Raw genomic sequence first — 18,971 nt, forward strand, 5'->3', positions numbered from 1 at the left:
TATGACAGTAAACAGGCTCTGAATGTCCATAGTTACCATAAGTAAACCACCATCAAACTGATCCAATTCATAGGCCCCTAGGTATTTCAAAAAGTGGCCTGTATCTAAAAGCACACTATCCAATCTGACTAGGTATGGCCTTAACTCAGTCTCCAACCAAATCGAAATGTTTTCTGTCACCCAACCTCTGCCAGACACTATGGGTCTGAGGGGTGGGTCAGTTTCTGATTTATGTATTTTTGGTAGAGCTTTGAATATAGGTGTCACTGGCTTCTCTATCATAAGGAATTTAAACAAATCTTCACTAATCAATTTACTATCCAAAAACAGCCGTAAATTGTTGTGTACTCTATCTATAATCCCTTTCACACCTAAAGGATTAATTGGGGTATAAGTATCAACATTCTGTAACAATCCTAACAACTTACTTTCATACCAGGAGGTGTCCAGTATCACTACAGCACCCCCCTTGTCTGCCATTTTGATAGTGATATCTGCATTATTCCCAAGATCATATAGAGCTTGTCTCTGTGTTGGACTCAGATTATAAAATCTACCGTGTGTCCCCTCCTGAAAATAGCACATCAGATCTTGTTCACAAGCATTAATGAATAAATTCATAGCGGGTGAGAAAGCGGCCACAAAACCGCTAGGCTGCCTTAGCATGGTAATACTCGGGTTATCCCCTCCAAAAATCTGTTTCAAGACTAAGCTACGACAAAAACCATAAGGTCCATAATGATATCATTATATACACAGGCCCTACTGGGCACAAATGTCAGCCCTTTATTTAAAACAAAACACTCATCTTCAGATAAACTGTAAGATGAAAGGTTAAAAACAATACCAGTATCTTGCTTAACAGTCAGTGCAGCAGCTTCCTCCTCTTGTTGTACGCCCTGTCCTCGCTGCGGGAACGATTCCATACCCCTTTCTTCTTGACAGGTGCTGGCAGTCTGTCCAAAAAATTCAAACGACCCTGTGTGTCTTTCGGTCTGGCACCAGTCCTGTAATCACTCGGATCACAAACCAACACCTCAGACACAAAACCAGTATCCGTCGAAACAGTGGCACAAGATGGTGCCTTAGTGCCCTCGATGATGGAACTCACGTCTCCTACCTACATACCACCACATAATTTTTGAGGTTCACGGTTAACAGCTCACGCACACAGATTGACTTTTTGGATGTCAGGGTACAGTTGACAGAAAATGGCTTTTCATCCAGTTTGTATAGAAAAGACTGCTGGAAGAATACCTTGCTTTCTTTTGATAGCATGCACCCTCGACACATATTTCCTAATATAGTGCAGGGACAGGTTGCTAGGATTTCTAGAATCAGCAATGATGATGCATGCTTCGAGCAAGAGTTGGGGACCCTGAAGGACTGTTTTCATACCAGGGGTTATGATAGGAAATTGGTGAACAACAGGATGGAATTTGGCAGAAATTATAGGAAGGATAGGTATAAACCATGGCTGAGAACCGTTGATACAGGCACAAGCTCACAACTTGACAGGGCCAGTGGACATGATTCTAGGTTGACACTAACTTATGGCAGTAATATAGGTGATGTTTGTGCACTGATCAGAGGGAATTGGAACATTTTGACTAGTGATGTAAGTTTGAAGGGTATGCTAGGTGATAAACCGGTTTTTAGATATAAAAGAAATATTACTTTGTAGGGATAAGACAAAGACCAGTATGGATAATCTGGCCATCACTAAACAGGGCACTTTTCCATGTGGGCTATGCAAGGCGTGTGCATATGTAGATAGTAGGGGTGTTTTTGTACATCCAGTGACTGGAAGATTGTTTGATTTGAAAGGGAGAGCAACATGTAGAACCACTGATGTGGTTTATTTGGCTGAGTGTCAATCCTGCACAAGTTTTTATGTGGGCAAGACCAACTGTATGTTTAAAGTTAGGGTCTTGCAGCACCTCTCTTCGATTAGAAATGGAGACACACGCAATGCATTATATAGACACTTGGTAGCTCATCCTACACATAGCTTCAAGTTTAAAGTGATAGTGAATGTGAAGTTGAACAGAAGAGGGGGAGACATTAAACAGTTAACAGAGCTAGCTGAATCTAAATGGATAATTGAGTTAATGGCACACAGGAGTCCTGGGCTTAATGAAGTCATTCCTATGAGACCCGCCCTTAAGAACAGGCGGGTTTTTTACTGATTTTTACTGATTTTCTATTGGTTCGTACTTGTTTTAAAATGTTTGGTTTTGGGAGATGCTTTATCTGACGAAGGGCAGAGGCCCGAAAGCGCTCATCACTTGTATGTCTATTTTTAATAAACAGAAGGAGTTGGTATTCGAGCAGTGTCCAGTCTTATTGATCTATGGAACAAGGCCAAGGATTTTACTCCAGACTATTCCTTGTACCAAGAAAAGAAAACCAATGGAGGCCTATTCTCGACTTGTCCACACTGAACACATTTCTCATTGTACCAAAATTCAAAATGCTTACCCTACAGCAACTTCTTCCCATGTTGGGCAAGGAGTCTTGGCTGGTGACTCTAGATCTCAAGGAGGCATACCTGCACGTCCCTATCTGACCAGATTGCAGAAGACACCTCAGATTTCTTGCAGGATCAGAGCATTATCAATTCTCAGCATTGCCCTTTGGCTTATCTACTGCACCCAGAGTATTCACAAAATGTCTGGCATGAGTAATTGCACATTGCAGACTTCAGGGAATTCAAATCTACCCATACCTGGACGACTGCCTAATACTAGCGGACAACAAGACAAAATTGATAAAGGATTTGGCCTATGTCATACACCTGTTACAGGCCTTGGGATACACAGTCAACATCCAAAAGTCAAGACTAGTGCCATCCCAAAGGATAACCTTTTTGGGTGCAGATCTGGACACAATAACTCAGATGGCTTTTCTCACAGAAGAAAAACAAAAACAACTTCCAGATTATTTCATGACTTTGACAAGACAAACTCAGCTTACTGCAAGGAAAGTCCTGCAGGCCCTGGGTTTCATGGCATCCTGCATAATCTTGATCCCACATGCCAGGCTGCATATGAGAAAACTACAATGGTACCTAAGGAATGTATGGTGTCAACACAGACACAGTCTAGAAACCATGATACCAATCATTCCATGCCTTCAAAAGGAATTCCTGTGGTGGGCTCAGGCCTGCCAGTCCAACAGAGGGTTGCCTTTCACGAAACCAAAACCAAGGCAGACCATCACCACGGACGCCTCAGACCTAGGATGGGGAGCACACATGGAGGACAAATGTATCCAAGGCCTATGGTCTCAAGGACAGCTAAACTTGCACATAAACCAAAAGGAGATGCTGGCAGTGAAGCATGCAATCGAGGCATTCAAACCATTCCTCCAGCAAGGACATCTGCTGATAAGGACGGACAACACCACAGCCATGTGGTACATAAACAAACAGGGAGGCACGCATTCCTACCCTCTATGCCGGATGGCAATGGATCTGTGGAACATAGGCTTGAATCTCAATATCCAGCTGCAGGCCATATTTGTACCAGGAAAAGAGAATTCACTAGCAGACAGCTTAAGCAGGACTACCACGGATGCTCACGAATGGATGCTGCATCCAGACATCTTCAGACTCATAGCAAAGAAATGGGGATTGCCAGAGATAGACCTGTTCGCCTCCCCCCTCAACCACCAACTGAAGAAATTCTGCTCAAGGACATACCACCCACAAGCCTGGAGGGTGGACTCTCTCTTTCAGCTGAAATGCCCTAATAGTGTATGCATTCCCACCTCTCCCATTGATGTACAAGGTTCTTCTGAAGATCAGGGAGGAACAGCCAAAGGTGATACTAATAGCTCCGGACTGGCCAAGACAACACTGGTATCCGCTACTGAAAAACATGTCTCAGGCGAACTCATGGCCTCTACCCCTATGGCCTCTTCTTCTAACGCAGAACAATTTCAAGACCCTGCATCCAAGCTTGAAAACTCTGCAACTAACTGCCTGGAAAATTGCTTAAAACCAAACCAAACTTTCTTATCTCAGAGGGTCAAGGACATTATCCTGGAGTCTCGCAGACCCTCCACCAGGAAAGCATACTCTGCTAAATGGAGGAGATTCCTCATTTGGAGCACATCAAAGGGCACAGGTGTTACAGTGGCAAACCTAGCACACATCCTAGAATACTTAGCAGAATTGCTCCACAATGGCCTGTCTTACTCTTCCATTAAGATTCATGCTTCAGCAATTTCAGCAGAATACAACATGGATCCACCTCTCTTCTCTCACCCTCTACTCAGACAATTTCTGAGAGGGATCAAAAATGTTAAACCTCCAAGGAAACCCCCTCTACCTGCATGGGACCTCAATTTTGTGCTGGAAAAATTGACACTACCTCCTTTTGAACCAGCAGCATCAGCAGACTTACAGTTTTTATCTTGAAAAACTGCTTTCCTTCTGGCAATCACTTCAGCAAGAAGAGTATCCGAGCTGCAGGCATTAATGGCAGTGCAGCCTTTCATTATTTTTCACCAGGATAGAGTGTCTCTGAGAACCAATTCAACTTTCATGCCAAAGGTGGTATCCAGGGTATCCTTGAACCAAGCCATTCATTTGCCTACGTTCTTCCCTAACCCACAGAACAAAGGAGAGAAACTCTTGCACACCTTGGATATACACAGACAGCTACGCTACTATCTGGACAGAACTAAAACTAGCAGAAAAACTGACCAACTTTTTGTAGCCTATGCAACTGGGGTGCAAGGAAAAGCAATTTCCAAGCAGACAATTTCAAAATGGATAGGAAATTGCATTCGCTTTTGCTACTCTTTTCATGGAAAGACAGCTCCTGAACATATCAGGCCTCATGCCACAAGGGCCACAGCCACCACTACAGCTTTCCTACGAGGAGTGGCTACCAAGGACATTTTAGAAGCTGCTACTTGGAGCTCCGTGCATACAATGTCCAAGCATTATAATCTACCTTTATACTCCAGATCCCGAGCAGGCTTTGCAACTGCAGTTTTACAGGGGATCTTAACTACACCATCCTTATCTTAGTACCTCCTCCCCCAGTTTGGCTATGGTATTCTACCCATATGTTATGACTGCAGATGCATCCTTGAAGGACATAGTACAGTTTTGTACCTACCATAAATGTAGATGTCCGATAGGTATGCATCTGCAGTCAGGGTTACCCACCCTCCTTCCCCTCTGTGGTACTCCTAGGGTGCTTACCCCTCTTTCAGCTAGCTGGGGGAATCTGTTATGGTGTATTTGTTTGTTTGTTTGTATATATGTATATATATATATATATTTTTTGCTACTGTTTGGAACTTTCAGTATTTATCCAAATTTAGCCTTCCTAGAGGGCACCTGGCATCTGGGGCAAGAAACACTGAGGAAAATGGCGTTGGCTGATGCCTTTATACCCCAGTAGCTATGACGTCAGGGAAAGTGCGACATCAGCCGAGGCCAGACCCAGACTTTGGAATCCGGCCGACCGAAGGGCTGCCTGAGGCAGGACAACCCATATGTTATGACTGCAGATGCATACCTATCGGACATCTACATTTATGGTAGGTACAAAACTGTACTTTGCAGTCCTGGTTACCTTCCCTCCAGCCCCCTGTTTTTGCTATACTTTCTTCCTATCCTCTTTTTTTGGCCATATCTTATGGCAGTGGTATTGACATTTTACTGGAGGTGTTCCACACTATGTGATTGCTTCCTATTTTGGAGGCTCCTGACATCTGGGGCAAGAAAAACTGATGTAATGGCATTGGCTGCATGTTTTATACCCCTGACGACCTGACGTCATAGAAGAGGCGACAGCATCCGAAGCAGAAATCCCAAGACTCTGGTATTTGGGCCGACTGAGGGCTACCTGCAGGCAGATAACCCAAGTGTGATTACTGCAACAGTGAATACACTTGAACATCTACATTTATGGTAAGTGTACACAACTGTACTTTCCATTGCTTTTGGTGTATACATTTTCCCTCCTACCCTTTATCATGTACTGAAAAAAATGAAGGAATGAAGCCTGGTCTGTATTGTTTATTTAGTAGTGACTGAATTAAAGTACATTATTACTAAATCTGGTCAGTGGCATACTTTGTTTTGCTGTATGTATGCAATTGTGTGTGTATTTACTTAAAGCCATTAAAAGAAAACATTTCAACATTTCAGATTAAGAAAAACTATACAGATGTAAACACTTCATGGATAAACCTACCAAAAAAAACACTTGCCAGTACCTTTTTGCTCCCCCTCATCGATGGAGCCCCCCCCATATTCACCAACCTACATATGTCCCTAAAGAATAAGCGTCAGTCATCCTACTGTAAGATGACCAAATTTGCTACAGGCACATCTTATCACTCTCAACGCTGTTAATGCTCTTAATAAATTAAACTGCCTCAAACTCCCCCATCATTTTGACTTTTTACAGCTATCTTTTGCACACAAAATAATATACACATCAGGTAGCTGCTGTGCCTTAAAACGGGTATTACATTTCTACAGTCCATCCAGAACTCTCCTTTCCAAAAACAAACAACTTATGGCTGTATACAAACCTAACAAAAGAGCTGCTCATAGTCTTTACTCATATTGTATTGCAAACTTATAGAATGCCTTACCTACAAAGGTCAGTGCCTTAGAAACTTTTAAGACTTTCAAGCTTACACTAAAAAATACCTTCTCAATACTCATATCTGCCCTTGCTTCTCACTAAAAAGATCACTACATTTAACTTCCTAATCTTTCAAATATCTTCTTTCTCCACCTTTTCATACTGTAGCCTCACAACTTCTTAATATCTTACTTCCTCACCACCTTTTTCTCGTTCACCCTTCTTTTTCTCTCCAGTCACCCCTCACTTTCTGTTCTTGGACTCAATTTCTATCTCCCAATTCTGCTCTTCTCTCCCTCCTTTTTCTCTTTTATTCCTCTCCCTACTTATTTCCCAGAGCCATTTCTAAATAGTTCATCTACAAATTATAATTTACTACTTCAAAAGTAAAATTTATGCAATAATGTAGTCCCAGACCACGCAGTTTAAACTATAATGTTAACCTCTTTTTCTAATAACTCTTGTACTTGAATTTCCTTCTGTATTTTCTGTGCACTACTCTTACTATCCTTAACTAATATACATTCACACCATAACATCTAAATTTTCTTCTGCTTAACCACCTTATGGTCAAACTTTTTTTATGCTCTTCAACTTGAGTATAAAAATTATAACTACTGATACTGTAATTTTATGTTTGACTATTGCATGTTTTTGAATTTTAGAAATATTTAAATTGCTGTAAAAGGTCACTATTAACTAAATTGTTTAACTTGTAGTCTATATTTGCTGAAGCATTTCTTCCGAGCCTGCACTGAAAATGGCTTCCTGACCCAGTCAGACTTTCCTGGTCACCATATATCAATAAATATATAGATATAGATGTATTTTGTGTGTGTGTGTGTGTGTGTGTGTGTGTGTGTGTGTGTGTGTGTGAGTGTGTGTGTGAGTGTGTGTGTGAGTGTGTGTGTGAGTGTGTGTGTGAGTGTGTGTGTGAGTGTGTGTGTGAGTGTGTGAGTGTGTGAGTGTGTGTGAGTGTGAGTGTGTGAGTGTGTGAGTGTGTGAGTGTGTGAGTGTGTGAGTGTGTGAGTGTGTGTCTGTGTGTGTCTGTGTGTGTCTGTGTGTGTCTGTGTGTGTCTGTGTGTGTCTGTGTGTGTCTGTGTGTGTACATATATAGATGGATACATATGTGGATGTAAATAAAGGTTGTGTTAGGGAGAGTTTTCCACATGGGGATGTATGAAGAATCCCCCCAGAGAAAAGGATCCTTTTGAAGTTCTGTTGTGGTGTAATAAAAAAGTTGCGATGGACTTAGTATTTTTGTATATTTGGAAATGTGTTGTCCAGAGGGGAAGCATTGCACTTGTACTTCTTTCACACGGTATCATATCTTAAGCGTGACCAGTATGTAAGTCACCAGTTCCCTTGCATGTCTTTTGGATGTGGGAGAAAACCAGAAGCACCTGGTGAAAACCTTTGAGAGTATGCAGCCTCTAAAAAGGAGAACCCCCAGTTGGGAATCAAAGTGGTGAACCAAGAGCTTTATACAAGGCTATGTAGTGTGCGGTCTGCTGCACTTGTTGTGCCACCTGGGATTCATGAAGGTTTTTGAAAATATTACCCATAGTTAAAGATCCAGACAGTCAAATTTGTGATATTTTTCCAATACCCTTTTGATGACAGAAGTATCTGGTCTTTGGTTTGCTTTATCTTTAGAAGAATTTTTATTACTCTGCATTTGTAGGCTAATAGTTTTACTCTGTGGAATTGTGTTGAGTACGACTCTCAACCTTGGAATTATACCCAGGAGACTGCCTTGGTACCATGCTGTGGCCAGCAGATAAACTGCTGCACTTTTCATCATTTATAGGATATACTGATAGTTGTCAAGTATCAATCTTGTCTGGGAAGGAAACAGTTCAACTACCATCCACATCCAAACTGTACTTCATCTTAAAAGTAGTATGGATTTTGGATGGTAATAGCAGAGGAAAATTGCAAGGATAGCAAATGTGTATGAGGAGAGGCTTTTTTTTGTTAAATTAAAGCATTGATTGTTTAAAATGTTTTAATTTAGATTTTTCATGTTGCTCCTAATAAATGCACGTTCCTGTTTTGTTTTTATGCATTTGCAGGTTCGGTTCCCATCCCATTTTAGCTCTGATCTAAAAGATTTACTTCGTAACCTTCTGCAGGTGGATCTTACCAAGCGATTTGGCAATCTTAAAAATGGTGTCATCGACATCAAAAACCATAAGTGGTTTGCCACAACTGATTGGATTGCCATTTATCAGAGAAAGGTAAGGCCTTACTTAAAGAAAGAACAGCTCCAAAATAAATTTGAGAACTTGTTCTGCAGCAGGAACAGTTGGGCTTCTGCTAATGGCATCTGCTGTCTTCCAGCATGTGTTTTGAAATGGCCAAAAGTCCCATTGCATAAAGTAATGTCTTAATCACACCTCCTAGTTTTTAGGCATGAATATAACAGTAGCTTTACATCTTTCTTGTTTAAAAAATATCTTTATGAAATTATCATGTATGACACAGGTTGTTGTTGTGTCTTTCGGCTTTTCCCGGTTAGGGATTGCCACAGCGGAACTCCAGTCCGCTAATGATTGGTAGTTGATTTTTACGTGCCGAGTTACCAGCCCTGACGCACAACCTTCAACGAAGGTACACCCATTCACACATGTCTCCACGCAGAAGACGCTCTAGCTGAGAATCGAACCGGACAGTGTCTTACTATAAGGCGACAACGCTGCCGCAGCACCACCACCGCAGATCATGTATGACACAGGTAATCGTACATTTATGGAAATGAAAACAAACCATATTCCCAATTTTAGTTGCAAATAATCTACAGCTGATTCCACTTAAATGCTTTAGCCTCTGGACCGAGGTTTGTTAATGCACTTAAGTGGAGTATGCTCATTAGCGAAGTTCCTATGAGTTATGTATTAATGCCAGGTGCAAGGTAGAATCACACACAAAAAACCACAAATATAGTGATAGATTTCAGAAACTTTATAGAAAAATTGCTGTTTACAGCTGTTACGTGAGCAGGAAGTATGTCATTAACAGGTTTAATTATAGCTACTGTATGTATTGTAGTTCCAGGAGAAAAGCCTCTTTGCAAACTGGTATTACAGTATCATTTTTCTACCTGCCATAGGATTCAGTACCACAGATTCACTTTATTCTGCTTAACATTCAGCCTGTGTGCTTTCTGATGTGTCAAGAAATCAGTGTGGTATGTCTTTCATCTAAAATAGATTTTATTCTGTATAGTTAGTGTGCTTTTTTCTGTTTTTTATGCTAGGTAAGACAATGTGCACAAACAGTGATGTAAACTTTGTAGAAAAAATGTGCTGTATAAAACACTTAAAGTAGTCAGTACAGTCCCTCGTGGTTTAGAGAAAAAATGTGTTATTGATGTCTGAACAGCTGTTACTGTTTCAGATGAAATACAGTGATGTCCTTCAAGGATGCATCTGCAGTCCTTACAAATGGGTTGTCCTGTCGTCAGGCAGCCCTTCGGTCGGCCGGATTCCAAAGTCTGGGTCTGGCTTCGGCTGGTGTCGCACTTCACCCGACGTCATTGCTGCAGTTACTCGGGTATAAAGGCATCAGCCGACGCCATTTTCCTCAGTCTTTCTTGCCGCGTGGCGCCCGAAGCAGAAGCTGTTCGCAAGTGCCGGTCGGTCAGAACCAGAGATTACTACTACCGAATACTTCTAGTACTACCGAAGACTTCTAAAAAGCTAAGTACCCCATTGGGGACTCTTTCTTGCCTCAGCCGATGTCAGAAAAAGTGAATAACTGTTTAACTTGTGGGAAACAAATACCTCATAAAGATTTCCACTCTTACTGCTTACCTTGTTTAGGCCCAGACCACGACGTAGCAGCTTGTCTAGCCTGTGCTTCTTTTAACCGACGGACGCTTAGACGTCGGTCGGAATTTGCTGAGCAGTTTTTCGGCTCTGATTTTGCTTATATTATGCCGTCGGATCCTCCGACTTCACAAATATCCAAAAAACGCAAGGAAAAGGACTGACACTCGCGGTCCGCGGTTTCGGCCGAAACCGCTGTTAAGACAACCGCGAGTGTCTCGGTTTCGGCTGAAACCGAGCAAGCGGTTCTTCCTTCAGCCGAAAGCTTACCTTCCACCGAAGCCCCTTCCAACCTGGTGGAATCGGCTTCTGAAATCCAACCTGCAGTTGTGGTTTCTCAGGAATTATCTGACACTATTCCCTTGGATATTTCAACCCCTGCACGTGGAGCTGCTAGGCCTCCTGCAGCCATGTCCATTAAGGCCTTTGCCAGGGCTAAAGCAGCTAAAGCTACTAAATCTGTGCCTGTTAAGACCCCCTCTCACAGGCCTAGCTCCAGTTCCCAAATGCTTAGTTTAGCAGAGGATCTCATTTCTTTAATCCGGGGATCCCAACCTCTCCCAGACAGGGCCTCTCACCCACCTCCAGAGAAGAGGCCTAGAGCAGAGCCCCCGAGCCAGTTTCCACAGATGATTCCTCTGATGATTCAGATAATACAGACCCTCCAGAGGCTCCTTTTTCCCCTTATGAAGACTCTGATGCTGAAGAGTCCATCCCTTCTGCCTCTCCACCTGAGGAATTTTCCTTTGGGGAAACCTTGCATGCTATGAGGGAACAATTTCAGTGGCAGGGCCAAGATTTTTCAGACTCCAGAAAAGGGCTTAGAACCTTTTTGCATTTACCACAACATAGGCCTTTAGCTATACCTCCAGTTCTGTCTGTTGTAGATGGTGCATTTAATGATGCTTGTACTGCTCCTGATTCATTACCTCCGGCCCCTGCTAAGCCCGATAGGTTCTACAGGGTCCCGGACACACATCACCATTTATACAAGGCTCCTTTTGCAGATCCCGAGACTATCTCCCAGGGGCCTAAGGCTGTAGCATCTACCTCTACCAAAATCCCTCCCTCTGAAAGGGAATCCAGGTCCTTAGAGAGATGGGGTAAAAAAGTTTACACTTCTGCTACTCTGTCAGCTAGGGCCTTGAACTGTCAATTTCATATGATCCAGTATCAAGAATTTATGCTAGACCAGTTAACCAAAAAACTGTCCTCTGATAAACCTTTATACAAGAAATATGTTCAGGAAATGGTACATAACATTCAGCAAGTTAGTAACCATTCTTTAAAATGCGGCTATGATGCACTGGAGGCTTCCTTTAGATCAGCCATGACTGGCACAGTTATCAGAAGGCATGCATGGTTAAAAGAGCAGGCCTTACCGGACCATGTCAAATCAAAACTATTAGATGCTCCCATGGACAAGGTCAATTTGTTTGGCTCTCCTGCACAACAGGTGCTGAAGAAGATGGAAGAGAAGGCAAAATCTGTCCAAACAGTGAAAGATTTCTTACAGGTCCAACCTCCAAGGTTTAGCAGGAATTGGCCCTCCAAGAATTGGTCCTTTCCAGACTCCTCCAAAGCACAGAGAGGCAGGAATAGGCGTTCAAGAGGCAGAAGCCAATCCAGAGGTGCCTACAGGGGACGCCAGTGGCAGGGTAACAACCAGCGAGGCACAGACACAGCCACCACCACTACTACAGGACAATCACAGTGACTTGGCTCTGGCACCGCCTACCAGGGAACAACTAGAAGCACCCTTAGGTGGGAAACTAGCTTTATTTACAAAGAACTGGCATTACATCACAAGAGACAAGTGGATTTTGCAGACAATAGACCAATGTTACAGGTTTCATTTCCATACTCTACCAGGAAAGAGAGGAATGCCAAACCTACCTCCAAATCAAAAGGCAGAAGCTCTACAACAAGTAAATCAATTATTAAAGATGAGAGCTGTGGAAAAGGTACCACATATGGAGCAAGGAAAGGGCTTTTACTCCAGACTCTTCCTAGTACTAAGGAAAGAAGGCAAAGGGAGACCTATTCTCGATCTGTCCGCTTTAAACACATTCCTCATTGTTCCAAAATTCAAAATGCTGACCCTACAGCAGCTTCTTCCCATGCTGGGCAAGGAGTCTTGGCTGGTAACTCTAGATCTCAAGGAGGCATACCTGCACGTCCCCATACGACCAAATTGCAGAAGATACCTCAGATTTCTTGCAGGATCAGAGCATTATCAATTCTCAGCATTGCCCTTTGGCTTATCTACTGCGCCCAGAGTGTTCACGAAATGCCTGGCATCAGTAATCGCTCATTGCAGGCTTCAGGGGATCCAAATCTACCCTTACCTGGACGACTGCCTAATACAAGCGGACAACAAAACAAGCTAGCAGAAGACTTGAAAAGAGTCATTTACCTTCTACAAGCCCTGGGATACACAGTCAATATAAAAAAGTCAAGGCTGATGCCATCCCAAAAGATAACCTTTTGGGTGCGGAGCTGGACACATCCAAACAAATGGCATTCCTAACAGTAGAAAACAGGAGCAACTCCTCTCTACTTCTTGGCATTAACAAAACAAAACCATCTAACAGCAAGAAAAGTCCTACAAGCATTGGGCTTCATGGCATCCTGCATAATATTGGTCCCACATGCCAGACTGCATATGAGAAAACTACAGTGGTACCTAAGGAATTTATGGTCTCAGCACAAGCACAGCCTAGAAACTCAAATTCCAATAATTCCATGCCTGAAGCAAGAATTCCAATGGTGGGCTCAGGCCTGTCAATCAAACGAAGGATTGCCCTTCCACAGCACTCAACCAAGCCAAACCATCACAACGGACGCCTCAGACCTCGGTTGGGGGGCCCACATGATGAACAAATGCATACAGGGTTTATGGACTCAAGAGCAGCTGCACCTACACATAAACCTAAAAGAAATGCTGGCAGTAAAACTGGCAATTCAGGCTTTCAAACCATTTCTTCGACAAGGCCAATTGTTGATAAGGACAGACAACACTACAGTTATGTGGTACATCAACAAGCAGGGAGGCACACATTCGTACCCTCTATGCCGGATGGCCCTGGACCTCTGGAATGTGGCCCTGAGTTACAACATTCAGTTACAAGCAATCTTTGTACCAGGAAAAGAAAACACTCTAGCAGACATATTAAGCAGGACTACCACGTTTGCCCACGAATGGATGCTGCATCCGGACATCTTCAAAACCATTACAAGAAAATGGGGTCTCCCAGAAATAGACTTATTTGCATCCCCACTCAATCACCAATTAAAGAAATTCTGCACCAGGACGTACCACCCACTGGCATGGAAGGTGGACTCCCTATCCTTCAGTTGGAAAAATCTGTCAGCATATGCATTCCCACCACTTCCTTTGATGCACAAGGTGCTATTGAAGATCAAAGAGGACCGTCCAAGGATCATTCTGATAGCTCCAGATTGGCCAAGACAACATTGGTACCCATTACTGAGGAGCATGTCTCGGGAACAGATTTGGCCCTTACCCCTAGTTCCCTTGCTGTTAACTCAGGACAATTACAACACCCTGCATCCAAACCTGAAAACTCTGCAGCTGACTGCCTGGATCATTGCATAAGACAAATTAACCCAAATTTATCCCAAAGGGTTAAGGACATTATCTTAGAAGCTCGCAGACCTTCAACAAAGAAAACCTATTCAGCAAAATGGAAAAGATATCTCATTTGGAGTACTGCTAAAGGGGAAGATGTGTCACTGGTAAACATAGCCAACATCCTGGAATACTTGGCAGAGCTATTCCACAAAGGCCTGTCCTACTCTTCCATTAAGATTCATGCCTCAGCTATTTCAGCAGAATACGACTTGGATCCTCCAGTTTTCTCACATCCTCTGCTCAGGCAGTTTCTGAGAGGAATTAAAATGTAAAACCTCCTAGGAAGCCACCATTACCTGCATGGGACTTGAACTTTGTGCTAGAAAAATTGACACTACCTCCTTTCGAACCAGCAGCAACAGCAGAATTGCAATACTTATCATGGAAAACTGCTTTCCTGCTGGCAATCACTTCAGCAAGAAGGGTTTCTGAGCTACAGGCATTAATGGCAGTACAACCCTTTCTGATCTTCCATCAAGATAGTGTCCATGAGAACAAATCCTACTTTTATGCCTAAGGTGGTCTCCAGAGTATCTTTAAATCAGGCTATCCACCTACCTACATTCTTCCCCAATCCACAGAACAGGGGAGAAAGACTGTTGCATACCTTGGATGTGCACAGACAATTACGCTACTACCTGGACAGGACCAAGAGCAATAGAAAAACTGACCAGCTACTGGTAGCATATGCAGCAGGAATGGAAGGGAAAGCAATTACAAAACAGGCAATATCTAAGTGGATAGGAAATTGCATTAGATGTTGTTACTCCTACCATGGAAAGAAAACTCCAGAAAACATCAGGCCTCACTCTACAAGAGCTACAGCCACTACCACAGCTTTTCTACGAGGAGTGGCCACCAAAGACATTTTAGAGGCTGCTACTTGGAGCTCCGTGCATACATTTGCCAAGCTTTATAATTTACCTTTATACTCTAGATCCCGAGCAGGTTTTCTTGCAAGGGATCTTAACTACACCATAATTCTATCTTTCCTCCTCCCCCAGTTTGGCTATGGTATTCTACCCATTTGTAAGGACTGCAGATGCATCCTTGAAGGACATAGTACAGTTTTGTACCTACCATAAATGTAGATGTCCGATAGGAATGCATCTGCAGTCAGGATTACCCACCCTCCTTCCCCTCTGTGGTACTCCTAGGGTATTTGCCCCTCTTATAGCTAGCTGGGGGAATCTATTATGGTGTATTTGTTTGTATATATGTACATACATGCTTATTTTTTGCTTGCTCTCTAATATTTTGAACCATTGGCATTTATCAAAATTTAGCCTTCCTAGAGGGCACCTGGCATCTGGGGCAAGAAACACTGAGGAAAATGGCGTCAGCTGATGCCTTTATACCCGAGTAACTGCAGCAATGACGTCGGGTGAAGTGCGACACCAGCCGAAGCCAGACCCAGACTTTGGAATCCGGCCGATCGAAGGGCTGCCTGACGACAGGACAACCCATTTGTAAGGACTGCAGATGCATTCCTATCGGACATCTACATTTATGGTAGGTACAAAACTGTACTTTCTTCAGTTCATAGAAAGTGGAAAACGAGCCGCATCCCTTTTGTTTCCATGAATCCGTGCAGTATATCCAGAGACTGAATAACATCATGGACGTGTACTGGAGAAGTAGAGACATCGTCCTTATCATCACTGTCTTCCTCTTCTTTTTAATTGCCAGCAGCGCATTGTTCCAGAACAAGTTCACAATCAGCAGCCATTTCTTATGTTTCAGGTTCTTCTTTTGTTGCAGCATACTGCTCAAAATCGTCCACTGTCATGCCCAAAGGGGTACAAAAGTTCTCATACTGATCTCTGCCGCTATTGTCACTATTGTATGTGACGTTGTCTGGTTTGGCACAACAAAACTAACCTTTTTGTAGCAGTTGGCTTAACAGATTATGAAATTTTATTCCATGCTTCTCTCTGCATTTGTAATGAATCCAGCATGGATAGCTTTTTGGCAAGCTCAGTTGCTGTTTTTTTGTGATTCGGACAATGCTGTCTGTGATATCTACAATGTGCCACAGGACCAGTGAGAGGTAGTGCTTCTTGAAGCAACCAATAATGTCCTGATCCATTGGTTGAATAAGGTATGTGGTGCTTGGTGGCAGGAACTGAAGTTTTACATTGGTCAACTTTACATCATTGGTATGCATAGCACAGTGTGACACAGCAACAAGATTTTCCTTCTTTCAGTTCTCATTGAGCTGTCAATATTCAGAAGCCATTCTTTCCAAATTTCACCAGTCATCCAAGAATTCTTGTTTGCTTTGTAAGTTACTGGTGTAACGTCTTTACATTCTTGAAACACCTTGAGGTTTTGCTTTTCCCGATCATAAAAGGTTCAAACTTCTCACTGCCACCCATATTACAAGCTAATAGTAAGGTCATTTGATCTTTCACAGCCTTTGATCCAGCAGGCTTGACACTTTTAAATTTGAATGTTCCATCCAGTGTAGCTGTTCAGTATAACCCCGTTTCATCAGCATTTAAAATGTCGCGTGGGCTGTACTTTTTCACGATGTGTGAAAAAACGTCTGCCACCCATTGCTCAGTTCCAAAGTCATCTGCTTGTTTTTCACCATGCTGCTTTTTGAACACAATATTGTGGCGTCCTTTCCATCTCTCTAACCAACCAGACGTAGGTTGAAATCCTCCACTCCTGTAATTTTGGTTAGTCGGTCAGTCTTTTCCATTAACAGTGGACCACTAATGGGAATTTTTCAACTTTTGGCTTGTGCAAACCAGAGCAACAGGGCATCCTCAACATCTTTAGCTTTACCGAACCTCTTGCGTTTACAATAAGGGTTGGTATTTGTTTGCCACTCTCTAATAATTTTTTCTTCTGTTTTTCAAAATTCTTGAAATTACGCTTTGGTGCACGCCTAACTACTATGCAGTAAAGTCTGACTTTCTTGATTATCAGTCAGATCTTTTAATAACATCGACCTGAACAGTTAAAGGGTGAGAGGTTGGTATAATGGTTAAGGTGTTTACCTTGCAGACACAAGATGCAAGGTTTGATTCTTACATGGGATAATTGATTAGGCTTAAAATGTCCCACAAGGGCAGCTAGCCTAGTACTAATCTATGAACCTATGACCCTAGTAGTCTTTTTAAGAAGTTTCTTCGACATTCTTGTAATATCCCTTAGATAAGCGAGAGACATCCTGCTCACGTAACTCTTAGTTGTTAAACAGAAGTGTACAATGTCCCTTTGATAACCAAGAGACTTCCTGCTCATGTAATGATTACATAATGACACAGTACGTACACGTAAATACCCCTGAAGTTACACCGTGCAGTCTTACTGGGCTATGCAGTTATGCTGAGTAAATGACATGACAGTGAACTACTCAAGATGTGAGACAGCTATGCATTTAAATGAAGTATGCAATTTACCAGTATGCGTTCATGTAGAGTACACTCCAGTACAATTCCATTGACTAGCAACGGCTCTAAACAGACTCTTTACATTTAATCGGAGTATGCTTTTGTCCAATATGTATTTAAGTGGAACCGACTGTCCGTAACTTCTAATCTGTCCAGTCATTGTCAGTCATACATTACAAGTAGCTTTACCTCTTATTCTCACCAATTTGATGCTGTTAGTAGCTTGACTTTATTTCTTTTTCTTTCTCTTGTAGTTTCAGCTATCATTTTGGCCTAATTTAGTTAGTAAACGTGATGAAGTATGATACTTTTTTTAATTTGGCAAATATTTATCTATTTTAGTGGAGTACAGTGAATGCATGTGGCTCTGGGAGACCAAATGTCCACTAAACAGTTTAATTTTTTCATTTGCAGTGTATGTGGTGATGGTATTTTTTTTATATTCAAGCTTAATGTAATTCTAGCTATTTTGAAATCATTTTAATGCAGTGACTTCATGACCATCCAAAATAGATAGTATAAGGCTGTTAAAGTATCACATGTAAACCATATTTATTTCATTGAGCAGTTTACTATACAGTGAGTCTACTGCAGAATGTTGTTGTTGTTGCTTGTGTTAATTTCAATGAGAATAGTGGGCCTGTGTTGTTTTGCTAAGTATTTCATTTACAACAGTTATTTTAGTGAGGCAGTGGTAAAAGTCATCCTTAAGACATTTTGTGCTATTTTGTCTTTATGGTAGACATAGCACAAAAGCTGGTATCACTTATGTAGGTGATGCAAAACCACAGCAGTGTTATGGCTTGTTCTGATAAAGTTGTATTCTTACCTTTCACTCCTATCCAGAACATCTGGATTGACTAAGACCCAGACTTCATCTTCAGAGACCACACTGAGTGATGCATAGAGACAGTTTATTTTAACCTTATGCAGTGTTTGTCTAGCCGAGTTTTTCAGCTAGTGACATTTTGTATTTTAGATGTTTAAGTTAGTGTTTTGATCCTGTGTTACAGCAGATCGAATTTTACTAGGCAGACTTACTTTACAAAGTTACAGAGTTGTAAGAGTAGTGCTTTATTTTCCTACTGTAACCATGTCAACACAAGCTGAAGGGGAGTTCTAGTCACAAAAGGGTATTTAAGCACTGTTTTTAACATCTATAACTTAACTCCTGATTAAGGACTCCAGCTAGCTAGAAAGTTTGAATAACTGCAAGACCTGTTCTGGTCCAATAAAAGGTATTACATCACATTCATATCTCAATGAGGTCTTTGTGTTTCCTGTTAGTGGACCAACACAGCATTTCTTAATTTTTTGTACCCTTGTTAGTAAAGAATCTTAGTTATCATTACAGACAGTGCACCCTCCTGCATGGTCCACACAGAAAAAGTTCAGTGGTGACTACCCGTCATAAATCCTCCCACCTTACTGTGCATTACAGGTCAGTCAAATACCATCAATTACA

General features: G+C 42.1%; 1 protein-coding gene across 3 annotated transcripts in view; it reads left to right on the plus strand.

The window, feature by feature from the left end:
- LOC122812185 (cAMP-dependent protein kinase catalytic subunit alpha) overlaps window positions 1-18,971 on the plus strand; it is a 1,510,797-nt gene that overhangs the window by 1,241,129 nt on the left and 250,697 nt on the right. For all 3 annotated transcript variants that reach the window (XM_044084507.1, XM_044084506.1, XM_044084508.1), the window contains exon 9: window positions 8,693-8,857. In XM_044084507.1, coding sequence (XP_043940442.1) covers window positions 8,693-8,857 — 165 coding nt within the window. The remainder of the gene's footprint in view (window positions 1-8,692; window positions 8,858-18,971) is intronic.

Source organism: Protopterus annectens, chromosome 9.part0 (genome assembly GCF_019279795.1).
Source record: "Protopterus annectens isolate FY-2018-M chromosome 9.part0, PAN1.0, whole genome shotgun sequence".
Classification (NCBI taxonomy): Eukaryota; Metazoa; Chordata; order Ceratodontiformes; family Protopteridae; genus Protopterus; species Protopterus annectens.